Source organism: Apis florea, unplaced genomic scaffold (assembly GCF_048593485.1).
Source record: "Apis florea isolate Af1SG1 unplaced genomic scaffold, ASM4859348v1 contig_2201_pilon, whole genome shotgun sequence".
NCBI lineage: Eukaryota > Metazoa > Arthropoda > Insecta > Hymenoptera > Apidae > Apis > Apis florea.
This window is the reverse complement of record NW_028256542.1, coordinates 717,635-739,888: the sequence shown is the minus strand read 5'-3', so window position 1 is coordinate 739,888 and position 22,254 is coordinate 717,635. Positions and strand designations below refer to the sequence as shown.

General features: G+C 31.0%; 1 protein-coding gene and 1 long non-coding RNA gene across 6 annotated transcripts; both read right to left on the bottom strand.

The window, feature by feature from the left end:
- Positions 1–10,086: 10,086 nt before the first annotated feature.
- On the bottom strand, positions 10,087–11,690 carry LOC105735099 (uncharacterized). Its single transcript, XR_015295142.1, has 3 exons — positions 11,293–11,690; positions 10,886–11,078; positions 10,087–10,689 (listed from the first exon to the last, which is right to left on the bottom strand). It is a non-coding gene; the product is annotated as an uncharacterized LOC105735099 (long non-coding RNA).
- A 5,200-nt stretch (positions 11,691–16,890) lies between these two features.
- On the bottom strand, positions 16,891–21,756 carry LOC100870538 (uncharacterized protein CG3556). 5 transcript variants are annotated; one of them, XM_086917440.1, is made up of 9 exons: positions 21,517–21,756; positions 20,236–20,634; positions 20,054–20,123; positions 19,855–19,975; positions 19,349–19,589; positions 18,936–19,183; positions 18,416–18,802; positions 17,832–18,320; positions 16,891–17,693 (listed from the first exon to the last, which is right to left on the bottom strand). In XM_086917440.1, the coding sequence occupies exons 4-9, from the start codon at positions 19,961–19,963 to the stop codon at positions 17,632–17,634; spliced, it is 1,536 nt and encodes a 511-aa protein (XP_086773566.1). In that variant the 5' UTR covers positions 19,964–19,975; positions 20,054–20,123; positions 20,236–20,634; positions 21,517–21,756; the 3' UTR covers positions 16,891–17,631. The 5 variants fall into 5 exon arrangements, with proteins under 5 accessions (XP_086773566.1, XP_086773567.1, XP_086773568.1 ...); XM_086917441.1 differs by having other exon boundaries at positions 20,049–20,123; positions 21,517–21,676; XM_086917442.1 differs by lacking the exon at positions 20,054–20,123 and having other exon boundaries at positions 21,517–21,678.
- Between the last annotated feature and the right edge of the window lie 498 nt (positions 21,757–22,254).

The window sequence follows — 22,254 nt, the reverse complement described above, 5'->3', positions numbered from 1 at the left end:
ACCATGGCCACGCCATTGCCAAGCCGTTACCACGCCGTTATCCCATCGTTCTTTACTCCAACCCACATATAACGCTATGTATCGCGGCATACCTCGCCACGTTGCAGTACACTTTACATCGAGGGCTCTCCTTTCTTTTTCTCTCCGTTAAAGCGCTTGCTTTCGTTTCAGTTCTTAAATACGACTAGGTGAGGTGAGGTGAAACATATAAGGACCTGTTTTATACGCACCTCGTCAACGTGTTTTACTTCGTATCTTGTTTTATAAGAAGGGACATAAAGGAAGGAAAAACAATAAGAAAAGAAGAGAGTGTGAACCAAAGAATGAATAATTGCAAAACATTAACGATCGTAATAAATAAAGGATTATCAACTAAAAATCTTGTTAAATATTAATTCATTTTTTTCGTTTCTATTATCTTACTTTTCTTTTTCTCGTATATTTTTATTTTTATACGGATATATATGTTGTATTTATAAAAAAAATAATTCTTATTAATTTTTAAAAAAAAAACAGAAATATTTATGATTTATATATAGTAGATTTAAATTTTTTTTAATGAAATATTTCATTATCATACATAATATTACATAATTATTGATGATATTATGAAATTGTATACATTAAATTGTAATGACAATTGGACAACTGTCATTTTTGACATAGAAAATGTTTTCTCAGAAAAACAAATATATTCATTATAAAACCATGTAACATTATATTGTACATTGAAATATATAATTTTCATACGATCCTAAGTATACAAATATTTTTCATCTATTTTCATATTTACATTTGATACTTGTAAAAATTTTCTGATTTCTGATTCAATTCAATTTTAATTCATACAAAAAAAAAAAACAAAAGAATCTTTTAATCATTTATGACAATCCAAATATCCAATATTTTTAAAAATTTTATTAATATTATTAATATATACGTATGTAATAATTCAACAGCTGGCAATTAACATTGATCAATTTCAAATTCTGAAAAATAAAAAAACGCTTCATACGGGTCAAATTGAGAATTAAAAGGAAATACGTATAAAAAATCTTATCGTCGCTTGATATAGTTTTTCGAAAGATTCTTTCGAGGTTTCCGTCATCGCTCTTTGGAACTGTCGTCTCCATCGAGCACAACTCGATCGATCGACAGCAAACTCAACGTGCCACGTACTTTTCGCGATAAGGTGCAGGATAGAGAAAGAGAAGGGAGAGACGATGGTGTGACGAAGATAGGAGAGGGAAAGAGCGAGTTTGCCCGGTGGCTTCAGCATTGATCGTTCCTAGAAGAAGAGAAGGAGCCAAGCGAAACGAAGAAGAGGCGTACACGAGAAATTCGAGACGCCCGGCGTCGCCCGGCGGCGAAACGTTATCCGGTATGCAAGAAAGGACGTCCTCATTAGCGGGACCCGACGTCGTTTCAGCTCAACAGGAGCGATCGTGGCGTGGCTCGACGGTGATACCGCGTCAACCCGTCTTGGTTCAGCTCGGCACAACTATCCCTCCCGCCCGTATTTACACTTTTCTCCGATGATACGTCCGAAAAATACGAAAAAAGCAAGAGAAAAAAATAATATCCGATTTGATTCGATGATCTATATTCAATGATTTCAATGACGAAATGAAAAATTTGAAATTGAAAAAAAAATACATTTAAAATTTCTGTTATTTAATTGAATTTAATAATTTGTCGTGTCTATTTTTTATTGCATTCTATGATTAACATAATCCTGCTCCATAAATTCGTAAATTCTTCATAACATGATGCGTGATATAAAAGCATGGAGACGTAAAATTCTAGCCTTTATTGTCAATCTTAGATCATTTAGGGAATGAAATTGCGTATTCGTTGCGTTAATATTACAATATGTTAGTGTTTACAATATAAAGTGTATATTGCAATACAATTTTCATTATCACAATCGTAATTTATTTTATTCTCCTTAATCATTTTTATAATCGCTCATTCACACTAGAACGTCTCCTGACAGAAGGCTGATCCCTCGAGCTGCGATGCCCAACTACTAAACTGCGACCTCCGTTCGAGTTCGCCGTTAATCCGTTTATCGCGTTACCGCCACCGCCAGTCTAGCAACCCCCGACCGATTTACCTACCACCCTCTCCCCACCGTCCAACACATATCAACGATGTCGGAGATGCACACCAACTTTAGACAGACGTTAAACTTTTACCAGGAAATCTAACATATCAATGTCTTTGTATCAATGTTGTAATTACACTTTTTCTAAATTACACATATGTGATGTATTATTTTATATGCATATTATATATATTTTTACACATTTCATTAATCCTTGGATGATCGATCATTAAAAAATTACTTATTAAAATATACTTTTTTAAATTTTACAAAACTATTTCAATATTACGAATAAACTTTTGGTAAACAAATTTTTAAACTATATATTAACATGGATCATAAGTGACTGGTCGTGTTAATTGGTCGTTAAAAGAGAATAATCTTGTGAAATATCGTAAAAAAGAAATAAAAGATAACAAAAACTTTGAATCTAAAAAAAATACCACCGATAATTCGTCTTACGTAATAAATTCTTTTTCTTATTGCAAATATAAATATAATTTAGAACAAAAAGAATTTTTTTTTTTTTTTTGGAACACACGTTATTCTAGAAATCGAAATACCGTAAAGAGTTAAAGCATTTGAACATGTTCCAGCGTTCCAAACTCTAGACTCAAGATAGAAGATAGTCTAGCTTAGCTATAATCGTCACCCGCCACGTCGCTGCACCTTACTATCTTCTTTTCTCTTTCCATCTTCATCGTCTCTCTTTCTTTATCCCATACACACTTTTTACATATATATATATATATATATACACACACTTTGAAACACATCTCTCTCTTTTCCTCATTCCTTTCGTTACAATTTTTTTATCACTCGCGCTTTACGTTATTCGTAACAGTGAGGTTGTGTGCGTATACAAAGACACAAAGCAAGAAAGAAAAGGGACACAGATGAACGAACGAGTAACCGTTCTTCTCTTCCGTCGAGTCCCCTCGGGAATCCGCAATCCGGCGTCCACGATCTCGTCATCCAAACCCTTGCTTCACTCCGGCTCTCTTCTCAAGCCACATCGACCCTTGGTTCTAAAGATCCTTCGGATTTTAACTTCGTCCCTTGCAGGAACTACTGGCGAAAGAATTCTCTGGAGAATCAAACATGGACGATATTCTTCGTTGCTTGATTTACAATCCTCTCTCGTAACTAAAAGAAAGTTTCTCTCTTGTATTTGGGTCGAATTTTTTGAAATATTGTAGTTATTTTTCTTAATCATTCCGTATTCATTTAACGCTCTTTAATATCATATTGAACCAATACATACGTATTACTAAAATTTTATAAAACACGGTGTTATTATAAATTGACAATATTAATAAGTTTTCTGAATAATAATAAATTAATAATAAAACAATTGAAATAAACAAATTCAAATTTCAAAGAGATATTTATAATAAAAATATTACGCATCAATGATTCCTAATCTTTTCGAAATCACGAAACGCTTGATCGCAAGAAAAATTTACGGAATGTTAAAATCATCATGGATATATTCCAATTAATACACGAATTTCATAATTTCACAAAATATTAATATTCCAATAGAACGTAAAGAATCACTGTTATACACTTTGAAAACTTGAACTTCCAGATTTAATTGTTTATATTATAAAGTATTTAACAAATGGCCAGTGAATAGAGAGATTGAAGATTTTTATCGATATTTGAAAGTACGAATAAGGCAAATTCCAAAGTAGAAGTGTATCAAAACTAGGAGAACAAAGAATATAGATTGTGTTAGAGCGAGAAAAGTAGCTAGCGTATGTTGCGTATTCGTGTATCTGGAGCCACCGCGATACCAGTGGGAAGCCATTAGCCAAATTGCGAGGTGTCTGCTCGTTGCACCGCTCTATTACCTTCGAGCCGCTTTTCACCGCACCTCCTAACCCAGACCTGCCCATAGTCTTGCTATCTTTCTTTCTTTATTTTACACATCTCTTTTGCTTATTCTTCGATCTTATTTTATACAAATTTCATTTTAACTGATTTACGTAAATTTTATAAGATGTACAATATTAAGTTATTACATTTTTAATATTTTTTAATATTGAAAGAAATAAATTTATAGGAAAAAAATAATTTTTAACTTTTTCGAAGAAAATAATGCCAATATATTTGAATTCAAATTAAATTTAACTATTCATATACAAGATTAAGTGCGATCAATAAAATACTTATTTATTTGAAATAATATCCATAATATTTGTTAAATTAAAAAAAAAATTAAAAAGAAAAAAGAAAAACAAACTAATCTACGCACGCGTTTGCGAAATTTCAATGAAATAAATTAATTGCAAAATTCGCAAAGAATATCAGATGAAGAAGAAATGTTATATCTTGGGGAAATATTTTAAAAAATAGAAGAAATTAATCATATAATCTAAACAGATCTATCATAGTTAATAGAAAAAAAATATTAATAGATACATTTGTGTTTAATTATATAAAAGGAAATGAAATAAAAAACATGATTGAAAAACGAAGCTTAATTGGCATTTGTTCGATAAACGAGGAGAAGCAAAAGAATCTGTAAGCTTAGTCAAATCATTCGAACTTGCAGTGGTATTCCCTTGAATGTGAATCTCTTTCCATGGTATAGTGTGTGAGTTGACGTGCAAGCGTGCGGTCGTGCGAGCGTGCAGCGTGCGCGGCCCGGTTTCAAAGTGAACCGTTAAATTATTCGTGGCGCTTTCGAGCGACAAATGGACCAGTGAGACGTTTTAAAGGGTCTCGAGAGTCGGACGTCTATAAATAGGCAGGTTAAGGAAACGTTTAAAATTAGCATACAGAGATATATTGTAAACGCGCACGCGCATTTTATCGTGAGAAAAGCTGATTAACGTTTAAAAATCTAGTCACTTTTCGTTTGATCGATCGATCGATCGAAGAAAATGCGCTTTATAAAAAAAGAAACAAAAAAAATTCGAGAGTTCAGCCAAACCATTAGATCTATTCGAGCAAGATTCATCTATAATCGAGATTCTATATATTAAGATAAAAAAAACAAAACATTATTCTTTCAATTCTTAATTCTTTCGAGATGAATATTGTAATATATTTATTACATATACTAAATTTGAAGGAGACAAGTTAAACATTCTTTGGAACAAATCTATATACATTCTTATCTCAATAATCTTGATTATTTAAATAGTGTTTTTTATTAATCATTGAATCAAATAATCAAAGAATTAAAAAGAAATGGCGAATGCTTACGTTCAAAATTGGTCACTAAAAAAAAAGTAAAAACGCACAGAAATGCGTGACACATACCGACACCAGAAAAGTATGCATCCTGCTTAGTGACGTACCTGGCTTATACACGGTCATAGAATATTGATATGTAAATATAGCGGCACCGGTAGCGGCGGTGCAACGGCGGTTTATAGGGGCGCTAGCAGGTTAACGAGCGACTCGCAGAGTGCGCGACGGCGGGGTAAAGAGATAGATAGGAAAGTTAAGAGCGAGAGAGACTCTGAGAATGAAAGGAAAAGAGAGGTGGGTAGGGTCTCCCAAAGTCTGTAGGTAGGTTGATGGAGGTCGAGGGTGAGACAGATAGATGGATGGATGGATAGATAGATAGGTGGTGAGAGTGAGGAAAAAGAAAAGAAAGAGAAAACGACAGACAAAAGAGAAAAAGAAGAGAAAGATAGAAAACAGTGAGAGAGAAAAGGAGAAAGAGAGCTGTGGAAGAAGAGAGGTAGGATACAGTAGAGAGAGAGAGAGAGAGAGAGAGAGAGAGAGAGAGAGTGTAAGAGTGTGAGCACGAGAACAGCGGCAGGGGTAGAAAGCGGTAGCAGGAGACCAAAGTAGGGTGAGGCAGCATTGGGATGGGCGAGCGAAGAGTCGAGGGGTAGGGGAGTTGGGTCGCTGCCGGCAGTATAACAGAGACGGTCGGGCGTGCCGCGGAGCGTGCCACCAAAGGGGATGAGAATTTTCCACAGGTTGGAAAATTATTGTCGCAACTGATTCGAATTGAAATTTCGCGAAAAAATTAAATCGCACGTTAATGAGCACACGCATCTTACGTAAAGATTACTTTCCGTTTCGAAGAATGAATCAGAGAGAAAAATTTTTTTTTACGATTTGGGATAAATAATGGAATCACATGCATAAATGACAGTGCGGACAATAGCAAGTCGGTGGTGTATAGGGACATGCCCTGCGGGACACGGAACGGGGTGGTTGGAACGGGCCGCGGAAACACGGAGAGGGCGGGAACACGTCGGTCGAGCGAGGGTTGCCACGCTGCGAGCTGGAGAACGGGGATATAGGAGGGTGACTATGGTTTCGTGTGTATGCCTCTCTACGAATAGACTTTTATAACTGTGTGCGCGCTCGCCAGCGCGCGTGACTGAAACCGCCAGTGGTACTATCTACGAGGGCACGTAGAGTCGAAGGGTATCATCTATAGACGAACACCTGGAAGAGATGTATCCTGTCGCTTCACCGCGACGTGTAAAATCTCTCTATCTTTCTCTTTGCCTCCACCGATCTTCCCACGTCTGCATTTTTCCTTCTCGATTCAACAATCGTGTTCACTCGTTGCATTCTTTTCAAAGATTTAACTAAGTACATACTTTTATTACATTCTCTCTTTCTTCCCCTGCCCCCTCTCTTGCTTCGTTTATCAATTCATTGATAATCGTTTATCAAATTTTCTCATCGAGTCCAGTATTATCGATACTTTTTTCTTTTCATTTTTTATTTGTCTCATATAGGGAAAAATCAAATTATCAACATTATCAACATATTACATGATCAAAATTATCAACATAAATTATTTGATTTCTCAGAAATAGAATAATTCAATGCAAAAAATTCAAAATTCATAAAAAGCAAAATTTTTTACTTCAATATTCAAATGACTTATGTTATTTATTAATTTCTGAAAGAAACAAAGTAAATAAGTATTTTATTTTAGCTTATTTTTTTTATTTTCTTAAATATGCACAAATACAATAGACAATTTAAATGTGATAAAAAACCTAATCATATGATTTATAAATTTATGAATATATGAATAGATTGATTGGAACCTTCAGAAACGAAGGCATATTTAAATGGTATCAACCAACGCTAGTATCGTGCACATTTGAACTAGGTATTAGCTTTTAATTAAAACGTGAATTAATGAAATGACGAAAGTAACGCAGACTTCTTGAAAAATACACACAACTCCTCGCGCGATACTGCGAGGAGACATAACCGTATTCCTCTTGGAAATGGTAGTGTGAAAGGAAACAGCCACCTCGTCTGCTTAGATGGTGGTGGGTAGCCGTGGGTAGATGAGAAGAATCCGAAACGATCGGAAGACTGAGAGAGAGAAAGAACGAAAAGAAAGAGAAGAGGCGAGCAGCTAGGCGAGCATTAAATCGGAGAAAGATAGAGAGAAGATCGCGGCGGCAAAGGATGGTCGAAGTGGGAGGGATAGACGGGTGGAAAACGTTACGAGGGATCGGGAGAAAACGCAGCGGGTGTTGGCAGGCGGAGGGAGACGAGTACGATAGCGGCGCTGCGGCGTAACGACGCTATAACGCGAGCCGCCGGGTGATTACCTACCACCTCCGTACCCCGTTTACCCTCGTGCGTCGAGCGGTGCGCTTGTCGAGCCACGCCACGCCACACCACACTGCGCCGCGCCGCGCCGCGCCGCGCCGCGCCATGCCACTCGATACCACGCCGCGCGCCACGCCATCTCGCGATACGGCGTCACACCACGCTACCCCCTCCCCGCATCATACCACGCCATGCTATCGCGTTGACCGTACTGTGCCACTACCACCGCGTCGGTAGCTCTGGATGCTACGCCATCGACCCGACATTACGCCCTACGAATTCCTCCCTTCCTCCATCTTTCTTTGCCTCTTTCGCATCCTGTTCTTCTCAGCCAAGTCCGTGGTGCACCGATCGGCGGCCTCGTGTGCCAGTGTCATATGTGTTGATCGCGACAGCCGCGTGTTCGTGTCGTGGTAAGCTCGACTAGCGAGGAACGTCGACGCCGTAAACGCGACGCCCTCGTAACGATGCCACCGGAGAGGTAAGAGGAGGCGGGTTTCAGAGCGGAGTGGCCTCTAGGCACGTCCGTATATACCCCCGCATACCTGACTCTGTCTGCACATAGCAAGAACGTATACGTGCGTGTAGTCCTACTTCTTCGTTCGTGTTGGTCGCCTATCTAGTTGGTCAGCTCTGCTTCGCCGACTCGAATCGCTCGATTCTCGTTAGAGGTTTCTAATGTCTACCATCTCATGGCTGCCTCTAACTTTTTTTTATTCTTCTTTCCTTCGAAAAGGAAAAGGAAATTTTTATTTTATTCCGATTAAAAATGCATGTTAGATCTTTTTTTTTCTTTTTTATTGTTTCTTTCATTGCTTTTGTTATTTTCATACTTTCTTTTTTTTTTTTTGTTTCTTTTTTTCTTGAATAAATAAAATTTAAACAAAAAAAAAGCATTGAAAAAAGAATGTTTTCGTTGATATTTTTAAAAACCAATATTATAAATTATTAATAACTATAATTATTAATTATTAATAACTTCAGTTTTTATTTTCGACTCGTAGTCGATATCTATGAGTTTAACAAGTAAAAAAATTTTTCGACTTTTACATTTTTCCACTTGTTATCTGTTCTCTTTTTCGGTGTTTTATTTTATCTTGATTCCATTACTTTATTCCACTTCCTTTCTCTCTTTTTATTCTTAAAACATATAAAAATTCCGAAGTCATGTTAATTTTGAAACATTTTGTTTACTTCTTCATTTCTCTTTTCATTAATTGCATTGTCTATTTAATCGATCAGTTAATTAACACATTTATCATCACATCAGTTTTATATGTATATATATTTTGTTCTAAAAACAATAAAATAAAAATTTTATTATTATAAATATATAATTATAAATTATAATTATAAAACATTGATTAGTATCATTAAATGAAAAAAGATCAAATTCTTATTTAATATTTTGTGTTCATTCGTGATCACTGTGAAATAATAATGTATTTGATTATTTTTAACGTATCATCACTAATATATTAATAAAAATATATGATACTTGCAATGCATCTAATGCAATATTGCGATAAAAGATTATTATTATTAATCTATTCAGCACTTTTTATATTACAATTCTTTCTAATTAGTTGTATGTTTTACATTTTTTAATCTAATTCTTTTTGATTATTTACATTATTTAATATTTCTTAATCGATATCATTTATTTTATTTTAGTTCGTCCTATAAATATAATAATATCGATCAATAATGACGATTATGGATTCATTAACAAGAAAAAATTCATTATATGTGACTATCATAATTGTCAATATATATTAATCGATGGTATTCGATAATAAAAGAATAATATAATGAAGAATAAATCAAAATAGATTATTTTGGTAAACATAGTTCGCATATCTCCCATATCGAAACTCTATTACTCATTCCATGGAACTTTAAATATACTCCTTTGTATTGAAGATAAAAGTTGACGATTACACGTAACACGTGCCAATAATGATCACATGTATTCTTACTTTCCTTATTTTCTTCATCAACTTCATTGCTAGTCTGAGATATTTAAAATATACAGAAATATTTTTATTCTGGTTTTTTTTTTATCTAATTAAGAGTACTATTAGTTTTAAGTGAGAAAAAATGTTTAGTTAAGTCTTTTCAAACAGTAAAGTTCAAAAAATGAATTTTTCTTTTGTACAATATATTATCTCTTAATTTTTAAGTTGCAAACGATTATAAATAATAGAGAATTAAAAGAAAAAATTATAAATTATGATGATAAAAGCAAAAACATAATTTCTTTTCAAAAAAATAAAATATTTTTCAATTTATAATTTTTATATCGTTTTTTTAATTATTTTTATATTATAAAATATAACCAGAATAAATTATTCTATTTCAATTAATTTCTTCCATAAATAATCATTTATTTTGAACAATCTAGATTTAAAAAGAAAAGATCCAAATTTATGATTCTTTTTATTACATTCGAAATTTTTACGTTACGCTTTCTATTTTTACATTATTCTTAAAAATAGCTTTTAGATAAGTAACTGAAAGAATCTCTCTGTATCGAATAATTAATTTAATTTTCAATATTAAGTAAATTAAAAATAAAATAAAAAAGGAATCAAAAGTCGAAGTTTGACAACTTTCTTCCATTGTCTCCATCTCTTCCATCTCTGTTTGGTCTTTGTCTTTCTTCTCACGAAGCCAAGCATAAATTCATACGTGGTGAGACTCGCGTGCAGGCATACCGTCGATCGTTTGGTGTGGATATGTATGCGCACTCGCGTAATAGCCTCGTTCCTGCCGCATTCGATGCTAGATACGTGAGACGTCGCGTAGATCCCTTCCAAGAGTTTGGGTCTCTGCGATAAACGATACTGTGCCACGCCACCCTAGGTCACGCTAGATGTAGTCTGGCGTGGCCTCGTGCCGTGAATCGACAGGGGAATGGTCAGAGAAGGTAGTCACCATGGCGTGGTATAGCAACGTGCCGTTGGCGACACGGCGCTAACTTAACGGAGATAGCTTCGTAATAGTGCCAGAACTTGATAAACCTTTGCAAAAAGAAAAAAATACGAAGAAGAAAACGGCTTGGTTCAATTTCAATTCGAACTATAGGATTCTACCGCTCGTTTTAATTAAGATATTATAAGTCGATGGTGACATGAAATATGTTTTTTAAAATATATACAAGTATATATATATATTATTATATACAAGTGTCTAATACATCTGTGAAGAATACGAAACTCGAGCCTGATTTCGATGATCTTGGCCGACAACGATTGTAGAGAATAGCAGCTAGCGAAAAACGAAGAGGGATTGAGAGCATTTGAAGAAATTTACGATGTATTGTTTCGATGTGATATCACCTGCTTCATGCTGAATGCAAGAAAATTCTTTCAATGTTGGGGATGACTTTTAAATATATATATATATATATCTGCAATAAGAAACCGACCATATAATTTATCGAATATGTTTTTACAACTGGAAATCGAAAAATTCATGGGAATTGAAAAAATTTCGAACATTCTCGTAAAAGCTAAAACATATTGAAATCTTAAGAGAGATGAAATGAACGTATATTTTTTTTTTTTTTTTAATAAGAAAGTATGAAATATTTAATTTGACGAAGTAAAAAAATCGAAACGCACCTCGTATAGATTTCTGACGAACGGTTTATCCGGTCAGATGGTTGGTTAGCTCGATAGGATGGGTGGGTGACTGGATAGGTGGGTGGTTGGATGGGTGGGAGGCATGGATGGTTGGATAGTTGGGTGGTTCGGTGGTTAAGCGGTCGAATGGCCGTGCGATTCAAGTAAAACAGAAACGCGGGGTGAGGAAAGTGAGAGGAAAAGGTAGGGAACTAAAACAGGAAGGAAAGGGAAATAGGAAAGAGAAAAGAAATAGGAGAGAGTGACGACGGTATTGGATGGTGCGTCGTTAACGATAACGACGGCCACCGATTGTCCCGACGACGCCGGTCTGCACTCCGACGTTTCCCGCACTACTGCCGCTTCCCCTCCGACCTCTGGCTTGACGACACTCGGCCTCGAGCCGCCTTATTGCCGCGATAAATATAGAGCCTACTCCTCGAAAGCGTCTACCCACTCTATTTGGACTTTCTTCTTCCTCGTTGAATCTCTCCTTCTACTCCACGTTTTCAATTTTCTTGCTTTATATATATATATATTTTTTTTAACTTCTGCAAAATGAAAAATAGGTGAGAAAAAAATATATCATTTAGGATATACGGAAAAAATAAATTAAAGAAATGATTCTAGAGATTGAAAAACAGACACGAAAAATATCGATTGAATTTATTTATGAAGTTATAAGCAATTTAATGTTACACTAAATGAAATGGAATGAAGATAGGTGCAACAGAGAATGCAAGTTAAAATTGTTAATTAATAAATAAAGCTTGATCACTTTTATATCAACTTTTGTGCTTGTTTCAGTCTTTAGAATCGTGCCTTCTAAATTTTTTATCCATTATATATCCAAACAACAAGTATATAATATTATTTATCAAGAAATGTTCTTACTTTGCAAAAATTCAAATTTTGTTAAAAAATTTTTTTGTAATTATAAAAATTAATTTGTCGAACTTATCGATAAAATAATAAAAAAAAAAAAAATGAAAAAGATCTGACAAAACTGACCTAATCCAAATGATACAATAAGTATAATTCGTTAATTTGATCATTAGACTAATTAGCTGATTTTTTTTTTTTTTTTTTTTTTTTTTTACGTTTCACGATGTTCAACCAGTTTCCACTTGCAAGTATAAGTGCGCCAAGTCTCTCTTTACCAGGCCCGACAGAGCGTCGTAATTTCAGCAAGAATAGAACGAGGTCGTGAACCAGACGTCCAACGAACAAACGTCAGACGAAAAGAGAAATGGTGAGGAGGTAGAAGAGAGAAAAGCAAAGATCGAGAGAACGAACAGAAACGGTCATATAGGTGGATGATGAGTTAGAGGAAGAGAAAGCAGGAGGAAGAGAGAACGGTCGGGAGAGGAACCTTGTTACAAAATCATTTCGTCGGCAGTACGATGGATCGATCGTAGCCATTTTGTATTCAGACATCGAAATACTGAGTTCAATGATTAATTATTGTATACCTTGCTCTTTTTTCCCTTTCTCTGCTGTCATTGGATGCAATGAATTTGATTTGAAATCCCTTTTCTACACTCCACATTAACCGATAACGTTCTTATAATCTTGATGTAAATTTTTAATAATGTAACAATTATTTCGATAAGAGTTTTTGAAAAATGCATAGAAAAAATTACAAAATTTTTAAAAATTTATATTAGAAAAATTTTGAAATATTTTTTGATCAATAATTTTTCAGTTTCTTTTTTTTTTTTTTTTTTTTTACTACTACCCGTTATAGTGTACATTATCGTATAGTGTATATTATATAGCGCGAATTTAAAGCGGAAAATACCTTAAAGATGGCAGTTCCATTCGAACAGAACAAGTTTCATTTAAATATAAAATTCGTGAAAAAACTTTTTTTTGATGAAATAAATGATTAAGAGTGAAAAAATGCAAATAAAAATAAGAATAAATAAGTAATGAAATAAATAATAAGATATAATAAATAAAGAAATATAATAAGAGAGATAAAAAATGCAACTTATTCACAAATTCTTCGAATTTTTAGAATAAATCAATACAATACTTTTATTTACAATCATCCATGACTAAAAAATAATTTCATATTTTTTTAATTTGTGGCTAAGATTTTTTTACCGCTTAAAATTTAATATAATTCTTTATCATTTATAGTATTATCTATTACTGTACATCTAAATGATTAACGATAAATCTCACTGGCTCACTGTATTTATACAGTTATAAATCTATATATAATTAAATATGATCTATATATAACAAAAGACTGGACATAACAAACATTGAAAATATTAAAGGAATCTTTTCGAAAGAATATTTTGATTATTAAAATATATAAAAATTTATTTTTTATATCATATATATTATATATTATATTATGTATTTTTAGTTTAATAATTTAAAAACTTTCTAATTAACAAATATATATAATTATAAAAATATAATATTAATAATATAAATATAATATTTATGGCATTTACAACTTTTTTTTAAGTCTTAATTGTATCTATTATAAATCGTTCAAAAATAACATTATTAATCTTTCATGATTCTTCAAACAATATTATTTATAATAATATATCTGTCTAATTTTTGGATGAAATACTGAAAATATCTGCTTTGAAAAAATGAAATGGAATGAATAAAAAAAAATGTATGAGAGAGAGAGAGAGAGAGAGAGAGAGAGAGAGAGAGAGAGACAAAAATGATACAGAATTGACGAGCGAATCAATATTGATAATAAATTTTGTGACGACACATTGTATAATTATATGTATGATTATTCGAATAGAATAAAAGAAGAAAAATTCATCACAAATCATAGAAATACATAAAAATATGAGTTTTCAATTTTTCTAATAATATCATTCGTTAATATGTTCATGACTTACAAACATTTGTATATGTGGCTATAATACGTCCATCTATATTGGTAGCATCCCGAAATTTAAACATTGGCTTACTGCAAACCGATTACAAATTTTTCCACACGAAAATCCCGTCAGCAATTTCCTGGCGAATATCTCGCCAACGTAGATATCTGTTTCGTTTTTTTTTTTCTTGCCGATTTTTACTCTCTACCTGAGTTTTTGTTTTTACCTCGAATGCATGCATCGATCGTCTGCATACGCTTGCTGATTCTCATTCACCGTATCCGCATAATTGTTGTAATATAATCGATGATTATAAAGAATAGAACGTGAAAAGAAGAGAAATGAAGAGAGAGAAATAATAAATTGATTTAAAGGAAAGAATTTTGGTAAAATCTGCAACACATTCGGAAGCGCAATAAAATATATTATTTGTATTTTAATTTTTATATAAATTTATAATTTTTATAAAACATATTATTTAAAAATCATTCTTTATAAAAATGATAAAAATGTATCGAATTGTGAACTTAATTATCAATCATCAAAAATATAAAGGATAATTAAGATATAGAAGAATCGGAATATAACCAAGAATGGAATAAAATGTGTAATGTGATTTTTAAATTTATAGTTTTCATTCAAACATACTTGAAAATTATTTCTTACAAAAATAATAAAGAAAAAATGTATAATAATATAAACCAGTTACCATCATAGAAGATCACCATCGATGAAAATGGATAAAAAAAGATTGAATATGATAGCCGAACATAATTTTGTATGTAAGAAGTAGAAATGGACAATAAGATATAGCCAACAGTACATAGTACGACATCTATTATTCGTCACATTATGTGTACTTCATGTGACTCTATACCATGCTATAATATTATCCTTTTCGGATTAATTATCTTAATGTTTCGAAAGATCTAAGAAAAATTAATAATTTTGAATGAAAATTAATAAAAATTAATAATAAGAGAAGTTTTTATTTTTTATTAAAAATAAAAAATTTAATATTTCCTAAATTTATGTTATTTATGTGTATAGCAAATAATATAAAATCATTAATATTATTATCTATATTATATTTTGATTAACTACATGTTTAAACTATCGTATCATGCAATGTTTAATCAATGATTGTTATTAATTATATTTGATAAATGAAGATAAAAATAATATATAATGATATATATATATATATATATATATATATATATATATATATATATATATATATATATATATTAAAAACCACAGAAAAAAAAATTAAGGAAAGTCTATTTTGATTTTTTCATTTTTATATTATTTAGTATCTAAAAAATATAAATTGAAAAAATTATTAACTTGTCAGAAACTAATTCATCAGATTCGTCTAATCAATTAAATTCGCGTTTCATAAAACTTTTTTACAGATCTGCGCAATCTTATTGCAATACATTAGTGTTGAAAAAGAATCATAAATGATAAACAATCAATTATCAGAATTATAAATCTAATGATTCATCTAGTGATTCAAAATAAAAAGACGAAACAAGAAAGCAAAGAAAGGAAAACAAGTTGAAATGAAGAAGTTAAATGAATGTAATAGAAATTGAGATTAATTGAAAATTATTATATTACAACTATCAAATATGAAAATTTGAAATTGTGATTAAAAGATCAATTATATATAAAAATTATATGAAATTTGAAATTAAAATTTTTCAACAAGATCTTTATTTTATAAAATTGAAATTATATATTTTTAAGTATAAAATGTAAAACGCTGAAACAAAAAATTAACAATGAAAGATAATATTATTCGATATGTATGTGATTTTATAACTTTCAATAGGTATTCTTTATTATTCTTTATAGAGTCTAATACGAATCTGCAAACCGTTTTTCAGAATCCATATTTTTTAAAAAAAATTTTTTAAAAAAATTGAAATTCTTTTTAATTTTAGAAATATTTAGTTTTACAATAATAGTTGTTCAGTTCGATTCATGATACGAAATGATTCTATAAATTTTCACAAACAAAACAATAAATAGTTATTAAATTATAAACATCTAAATATATAATATTTAAATAATAATCTAAGTTAAAAGGACTAAAAATGCATTCGCTTTTTCTGATATTTTTCAATTTATTTTAAAAACTAAGAATCTAGGAGAAAATTTAAGTATATCGTGCGATAGAGCGAATCTTTCTGTTAAAAAAAGAATCAAAAGAAACTACAAAATCATTTTTATTTTCAATGTAGAAGCTAAATAGTTTGACAAAATATGCGGTAACGACAATGTTACTCAATGAGCGATTGTTTTTTCTGCCATACAGCATATCGGAATCGCGGCAAAGCAGTTTTTTGTTAAAAGCAATTATTATTCTAAAAATATATAATAATTAAAAATTTTTAAAATTACAATTTTTTCTAAATTAATTTTTATAAGTTCTAGCGAAAATCGTTTGCAGATTCGTATTCAGTATATTAATTTCTATAAGAAATACATATTGATTATGAAATTGAAAAAAAAAAATTAAAATTTGTCAAAATAAAATCAATATAATTTATATATATTTTTAAGCATCATGAATATTTTTATTGTATAAATATCTTTTTAAATAATTAATCGATAAATTAGTTGTACTAAGAATAATCAATCTTTCGTTGATATTCTAATGTTATTATTACGAAGGTATATATATATAAGTAAATCTAATCTTCAAGAGAATAAAATGCCATAATACAATTAGTAATTCGACATTTTATTAATTTCAAGGAACAAAGGAAACTGTAGGTATATTACAATATTAGGCAAATTATGAAAAACTATTGATCAAAATGTATCTTCTTCCGTATTAATTTTAATGTATTGTGGCAAGCAGATATTTTGTCTTGTAGCACAGGTATTCGGTGATTATAAAGCAATTCGCGCAGCAAAATACCAAGAAATAGATTAGTTACTAGTACATATAGATATGGGATTTATTAAATATCAATCAATACGTTGATATTATATGGTATCACCATATCATATAAGTAGGTACAATGTGGTTGTGCATTGCAGTTTCATAGAAAATATGCTGTTAGCTTAAATAACTATACGCATGGTACGCCATTACTCTATACCACGTCAGTCCAGTAGCGATATCGTTTGTGTACTGACTTATTATTGAATCAGCTCGATTAGAGCAAAGTTTAAAGAATCAGTCACTGCCAGCTCTATTTTTTCGGCATTTTCCTAAGAATACAACATACGAATAATCCATACGAAGATGTTCCAGGAAAATGCCGCGTACATTGTATGCCGTACATATATTTAGCGATGGCAGTGAATAGAGTAAGCCCTCGTTTTCGAGTGACTAAGAATTTCTACTCTTTGCTTTTGCCTTCTCACAATCCTGTATGCACACACAGTTCCATCTTTTCTACCATCTTTTGTTTTTCGTTTGTTTCGACCGAATGTCGATGTATTGTACTGCTTCTCACAGTTTCTTATACCAAAACAGATAATGATCTCCCTCGCTAATCTGTAGATCATCCACACCTAAAAAATCAACTTATTTAGATGGCAATCTTATAAAAATATTGAAATAACACAAACGCAATCTATAATTGATAATGTACAAATAGCAAAAATTAAAAATTACATGAAATTATATGAAATAAAACTATTTTTACATACCACCAGGTGCGACTAGTTGATTACCCGGTGGTGAAGTTGAATCTGGTGGAGAATTAAGGCGATATAACAACCAATAATGATAAGACATTGGCTCCTCCTTATAACCGGCTATCGTGTGGACATAATGTCCATTTGGCCATTCAGATGCGACGAACTGAAAATGTGGCGACATTTCTGCAGCTAGAAGCATCACTTCGTAAAATGTTTCATTTTTAGGAGCAGTCACTATCAAACTGTATGTCTCATTCACATTACTGCCAACCCATAAAGTATAAGAAACGTTCACCATGATTGGTGTTGCACTTGTAATGATTACGCCGTCTGTATTGTTCATGTTGAAAGTATTTGCTGTATTATTGCCATTGGTTCCACTATTGCTATTATTTCCATTAGTCCCGTTATTTCCAGTAGTAATATTACTTGTGTTGGTTCCAGAAATTACAAATATTGATACGCTATCGTTACGATTGCTTGAAACTGGCGCTGACTCTACAGTATTATAACGAATCGAAATATTTATAAAAATACATAATAGAAAAAAGAAAGAGAAATTAAATGAATGAAAGCAAAACAAAGAGGCTCACCGCTACCATTTGTAGTAAATTTTGGTGATGAAGTTTCAGAAAATCCTTGTCCGCAATCAAGAGTTCTAATGCTAGCTAAACCACGCGGTGCTATACCAAGTAGTGCCTCAGCGGTTACACGAACATCCCCAAAAGAACCATCGGTTTGTTGTTGACTTGTTAACCAAGCTAAAGCGGCAGATCTATTCCAATTATCAGCAGGCTCATTTTCTACCTCTTCAAGAGCTTGCATTACCAAAGCCGTTGTTCGTATGTCTCCAAAACTACCATCGAGTTTTTGTTGTTGTGCTAAGCCAACCGATGGTTCACGCACAAAATGATGAAGATTTCGATGTCTGTGATCCTGAACGATGCACTTTAAGGCCAAGATTACCATTGCAACAGTATCTAAAATCGGAAAGACAAATTAAAAATTGTCTACAATTATTTTAGACAATTAATTAATTATTTATAAGAAGGAAACATCAATTCAAAAGCTAATTATATATAACCTAGATAATATCGGAACGATAATACTCACCAATATTATGATCTTGAGCAGCGTTTGCAATATCTAATAACCGACGTATCTGTCTCTTTCGTACGTGAGCTTGTGCATTACATGCAGCTAATGTTGTTAACGCAAATTCAAAATCAGTCGGTGGCTCATGATGTTGAAGCGTTCCGATCAAATCATGGCCATGGAATTGTCTTGGATCTGTGCACATAGCGTTTAAGGCAAGTGTATAGCGTGCTAATCGAACAGGAGAAAAATTAACTTCTCTATGCCTATAAATAATATAATATGTTACACAATTACATTTCTTTATTATAACATTTAACAAATAAAGATTAATCAATTTTTATTTATTTATTTCGTTAAAAAATGAATTTGAACATTCTATTCTAAATCTACTTTCATCATGTAAATAAAAAATATATTATAAATATTACCTCCACAATAGTAACACTATTTCAAGTTCCATTTGTTTACTACTCAATTGTAGTTCGAGAGGAGCTGCAGGTGCAACATTATCATCTCGCGAGAGATTGCTCAGTCGGAGAACTAACAAAACTCGATGAGTATCGTTTCCCCAACCGGCATCTTTATTACGTTGGCTCCACAACCATGTAGTTGCGCGTTCCAAAATGTTTTCTGCGTTGATATCGCTCGAACCAGATTCCGAGATGGTATCTACAATAAATGACAAGCTCTTTTTTCTATTTTAAACTATCGCTTTTTTCTTTATCATTTTTTTCATTGAATTAAAAAATAAAAATCTTGTTAAATATTGAAGTACGAATAATTTGGTGTAGAATGGCTAAGACAAAGTGACCCAAACCGATAGTTCTAAATTTATTTAATTTTCATTATTTAATTATCATTATCACCGAATATTAAGTCTGATGGGTTAAAAATAATTTGATCGTATCGTATTAATAATAAGAAAATACTATACCTTTGGCATATACAATATTCAACGCGCACAAATATGTTAAAATCAGAACCATTACAGCTGCCATACTTGCTCTTCCCCACATTTTCACTGAATATTGAACAATACACATAAATAATGTTACCTGTAAAACAATATACATAATAATAAAAATGTTCAATCATTTTCTTTGTTGAAGCTAAATATTTAATTAACACCTTACTATTTTGTATTCACACTATACTATATATATTACTCTTTCGGCTTCTGTTATATTTGAGTAATTTCAGAATCTTAAAAATATCATTCATTAATAAAAATTATGGGTACTTAATTATCAAGAGTAATGATGAATATTGTTCAAAAATTATATGTTTAAATGATAGAGAAAATTAAAATAATCACCAGAATAATCAGACACTGGCAAAAAAAGATACTATTACCACCACCGCTACCAGCACGGCCACATTCAACGTCGCTACGCCCGCGGAAACGCTACTGGATACAACGCGATATTGCGTGGGATCGATATCGCGGCACTCGCCATCCTACGAGTCGATGTATATACATATACATACTACTTTCCAACTGTATAGGTAAATATGTGTCTGCTTTCTTTTTATGCCAGTGTCTCTCACCCTCACCCAGTCCCACTGTCACCCTTTTATTTACACTGTGTTCCAACTTTGACTCAATTATTATAATTTCGTTTTTTATTTTCATTGTGAAATTTATTCATGACTCCTTATCAGCTCTATTATACGCCTTTATGATCGTTTCTTTTTTTTTTTTTTCATGAAATCGCTAAAAAGATTATAAACTTTATTATTAATAAATAACCAACATTTGATTAACTTTTTTTTTACCTTAGAAATAAGAAATATTCTTAAACAGTTGGAATACAATAATGATAAAATTTCTAATAAATTTAATAATTATAAATGTTTAATAACATGTCGATTTTTTTATTGTATATTATAAATTATAAATTTATTATAAATCATGTTTTGTTTATTTATTGAAAGCATCGAATTTTCATATCGAATTTTAAATAAAAGAAAAATAATCGATGATATATTTATGATAATTTTAAGTAAATAAAAATTATCATTTTTTTACTCCATCTCAATTCTATATTTAACTTCTCATTTTGTGTAAATTTAAATATATATTTTTCATCTATTTTTTTTCTTTAATTTTAATCTGCCTAAAAAAAGTTTAGTTACAAAACCAATAATCATGAATAGCAATAAGCTAATGAAAACTATCATCTAAATTTAGTCAATATTCGTTTAATTTAGTCGATAATACCAAAAAAAAAAAAAATAAAAAATAAGATAATATAATTGCGTTTATTTTATTATTAAAATTGAATAAGAAAGAAAAGAATAGTTAATTAGAAGAATAGATTAATTTTTTGTATACGATTTATATTTCAAATGTTATTTAAAAAAAATACAAAAAAAAATATTAAAAAATAGAATAAGAATAAAAAATATTGATTGAAAAATAATAATAATAAATTATAATATAATATATTATCATATTACATTCGATATATTACTTATTCCCTGAGAAAATCATAATTTAGATCAAGAAAAATTGATGTATTTCATGAGCATAAAATGTCGAAATAATACATGTAAATAGATATATGTATAAAATACATGCATATTATTTGCTTACCTTTCTAAAAATATGTTATTTTAAATAATTTGTATTTATTTTGCAACACACATTCACTCAAATGCATACAATATTTTCTAATATTAATATCTTTTAAAGCAATTAAACATTGAAGTATATTAACTTAAACTTATTGATACGACGCGAACAATCACTGTTGAGACCGATGCAATGAGAGGTAAAGGGTGTAAAGGGCTTCAAGATCGCCCTCTTTCTTTTGTTATTGCAATAAATTGAGGCGCCATATTTAAGATTATATTATTGACTAGATATATCTACATTCTATAAATATATGGATATTAATCTTATTTTATTGAATAAGGTAAATAAATACAAACTGGATGATATCATTTGTTAAATTTGAAAAAATAAAATTTATTTCTTTTTCATTAATCATAAACAAACTCATGCGCGCGCATGAACATGTGCTACATCACATGCGAGGATAAAAATAACCTAAATACGAAATTCGCAATTTTGTATTTATCATTATATCATATAGCATTCACAATTAAATTCAAATTTAATTTTAACTATAAATATAAATTATAACTATATATAAGATATATAGAATAAATCTAATATTGAATGCATTTTTTTGTTTCATACCTCAGTAAAGTTGATTACTATTTTAGCATCATTCTCAATGTTATCAATTTGATTCAGAGTAAGATTGCAATATTAATAATGTTTGGAATTAAAATTAAATTTCAATATTTTTATTTGTTATTATAAATC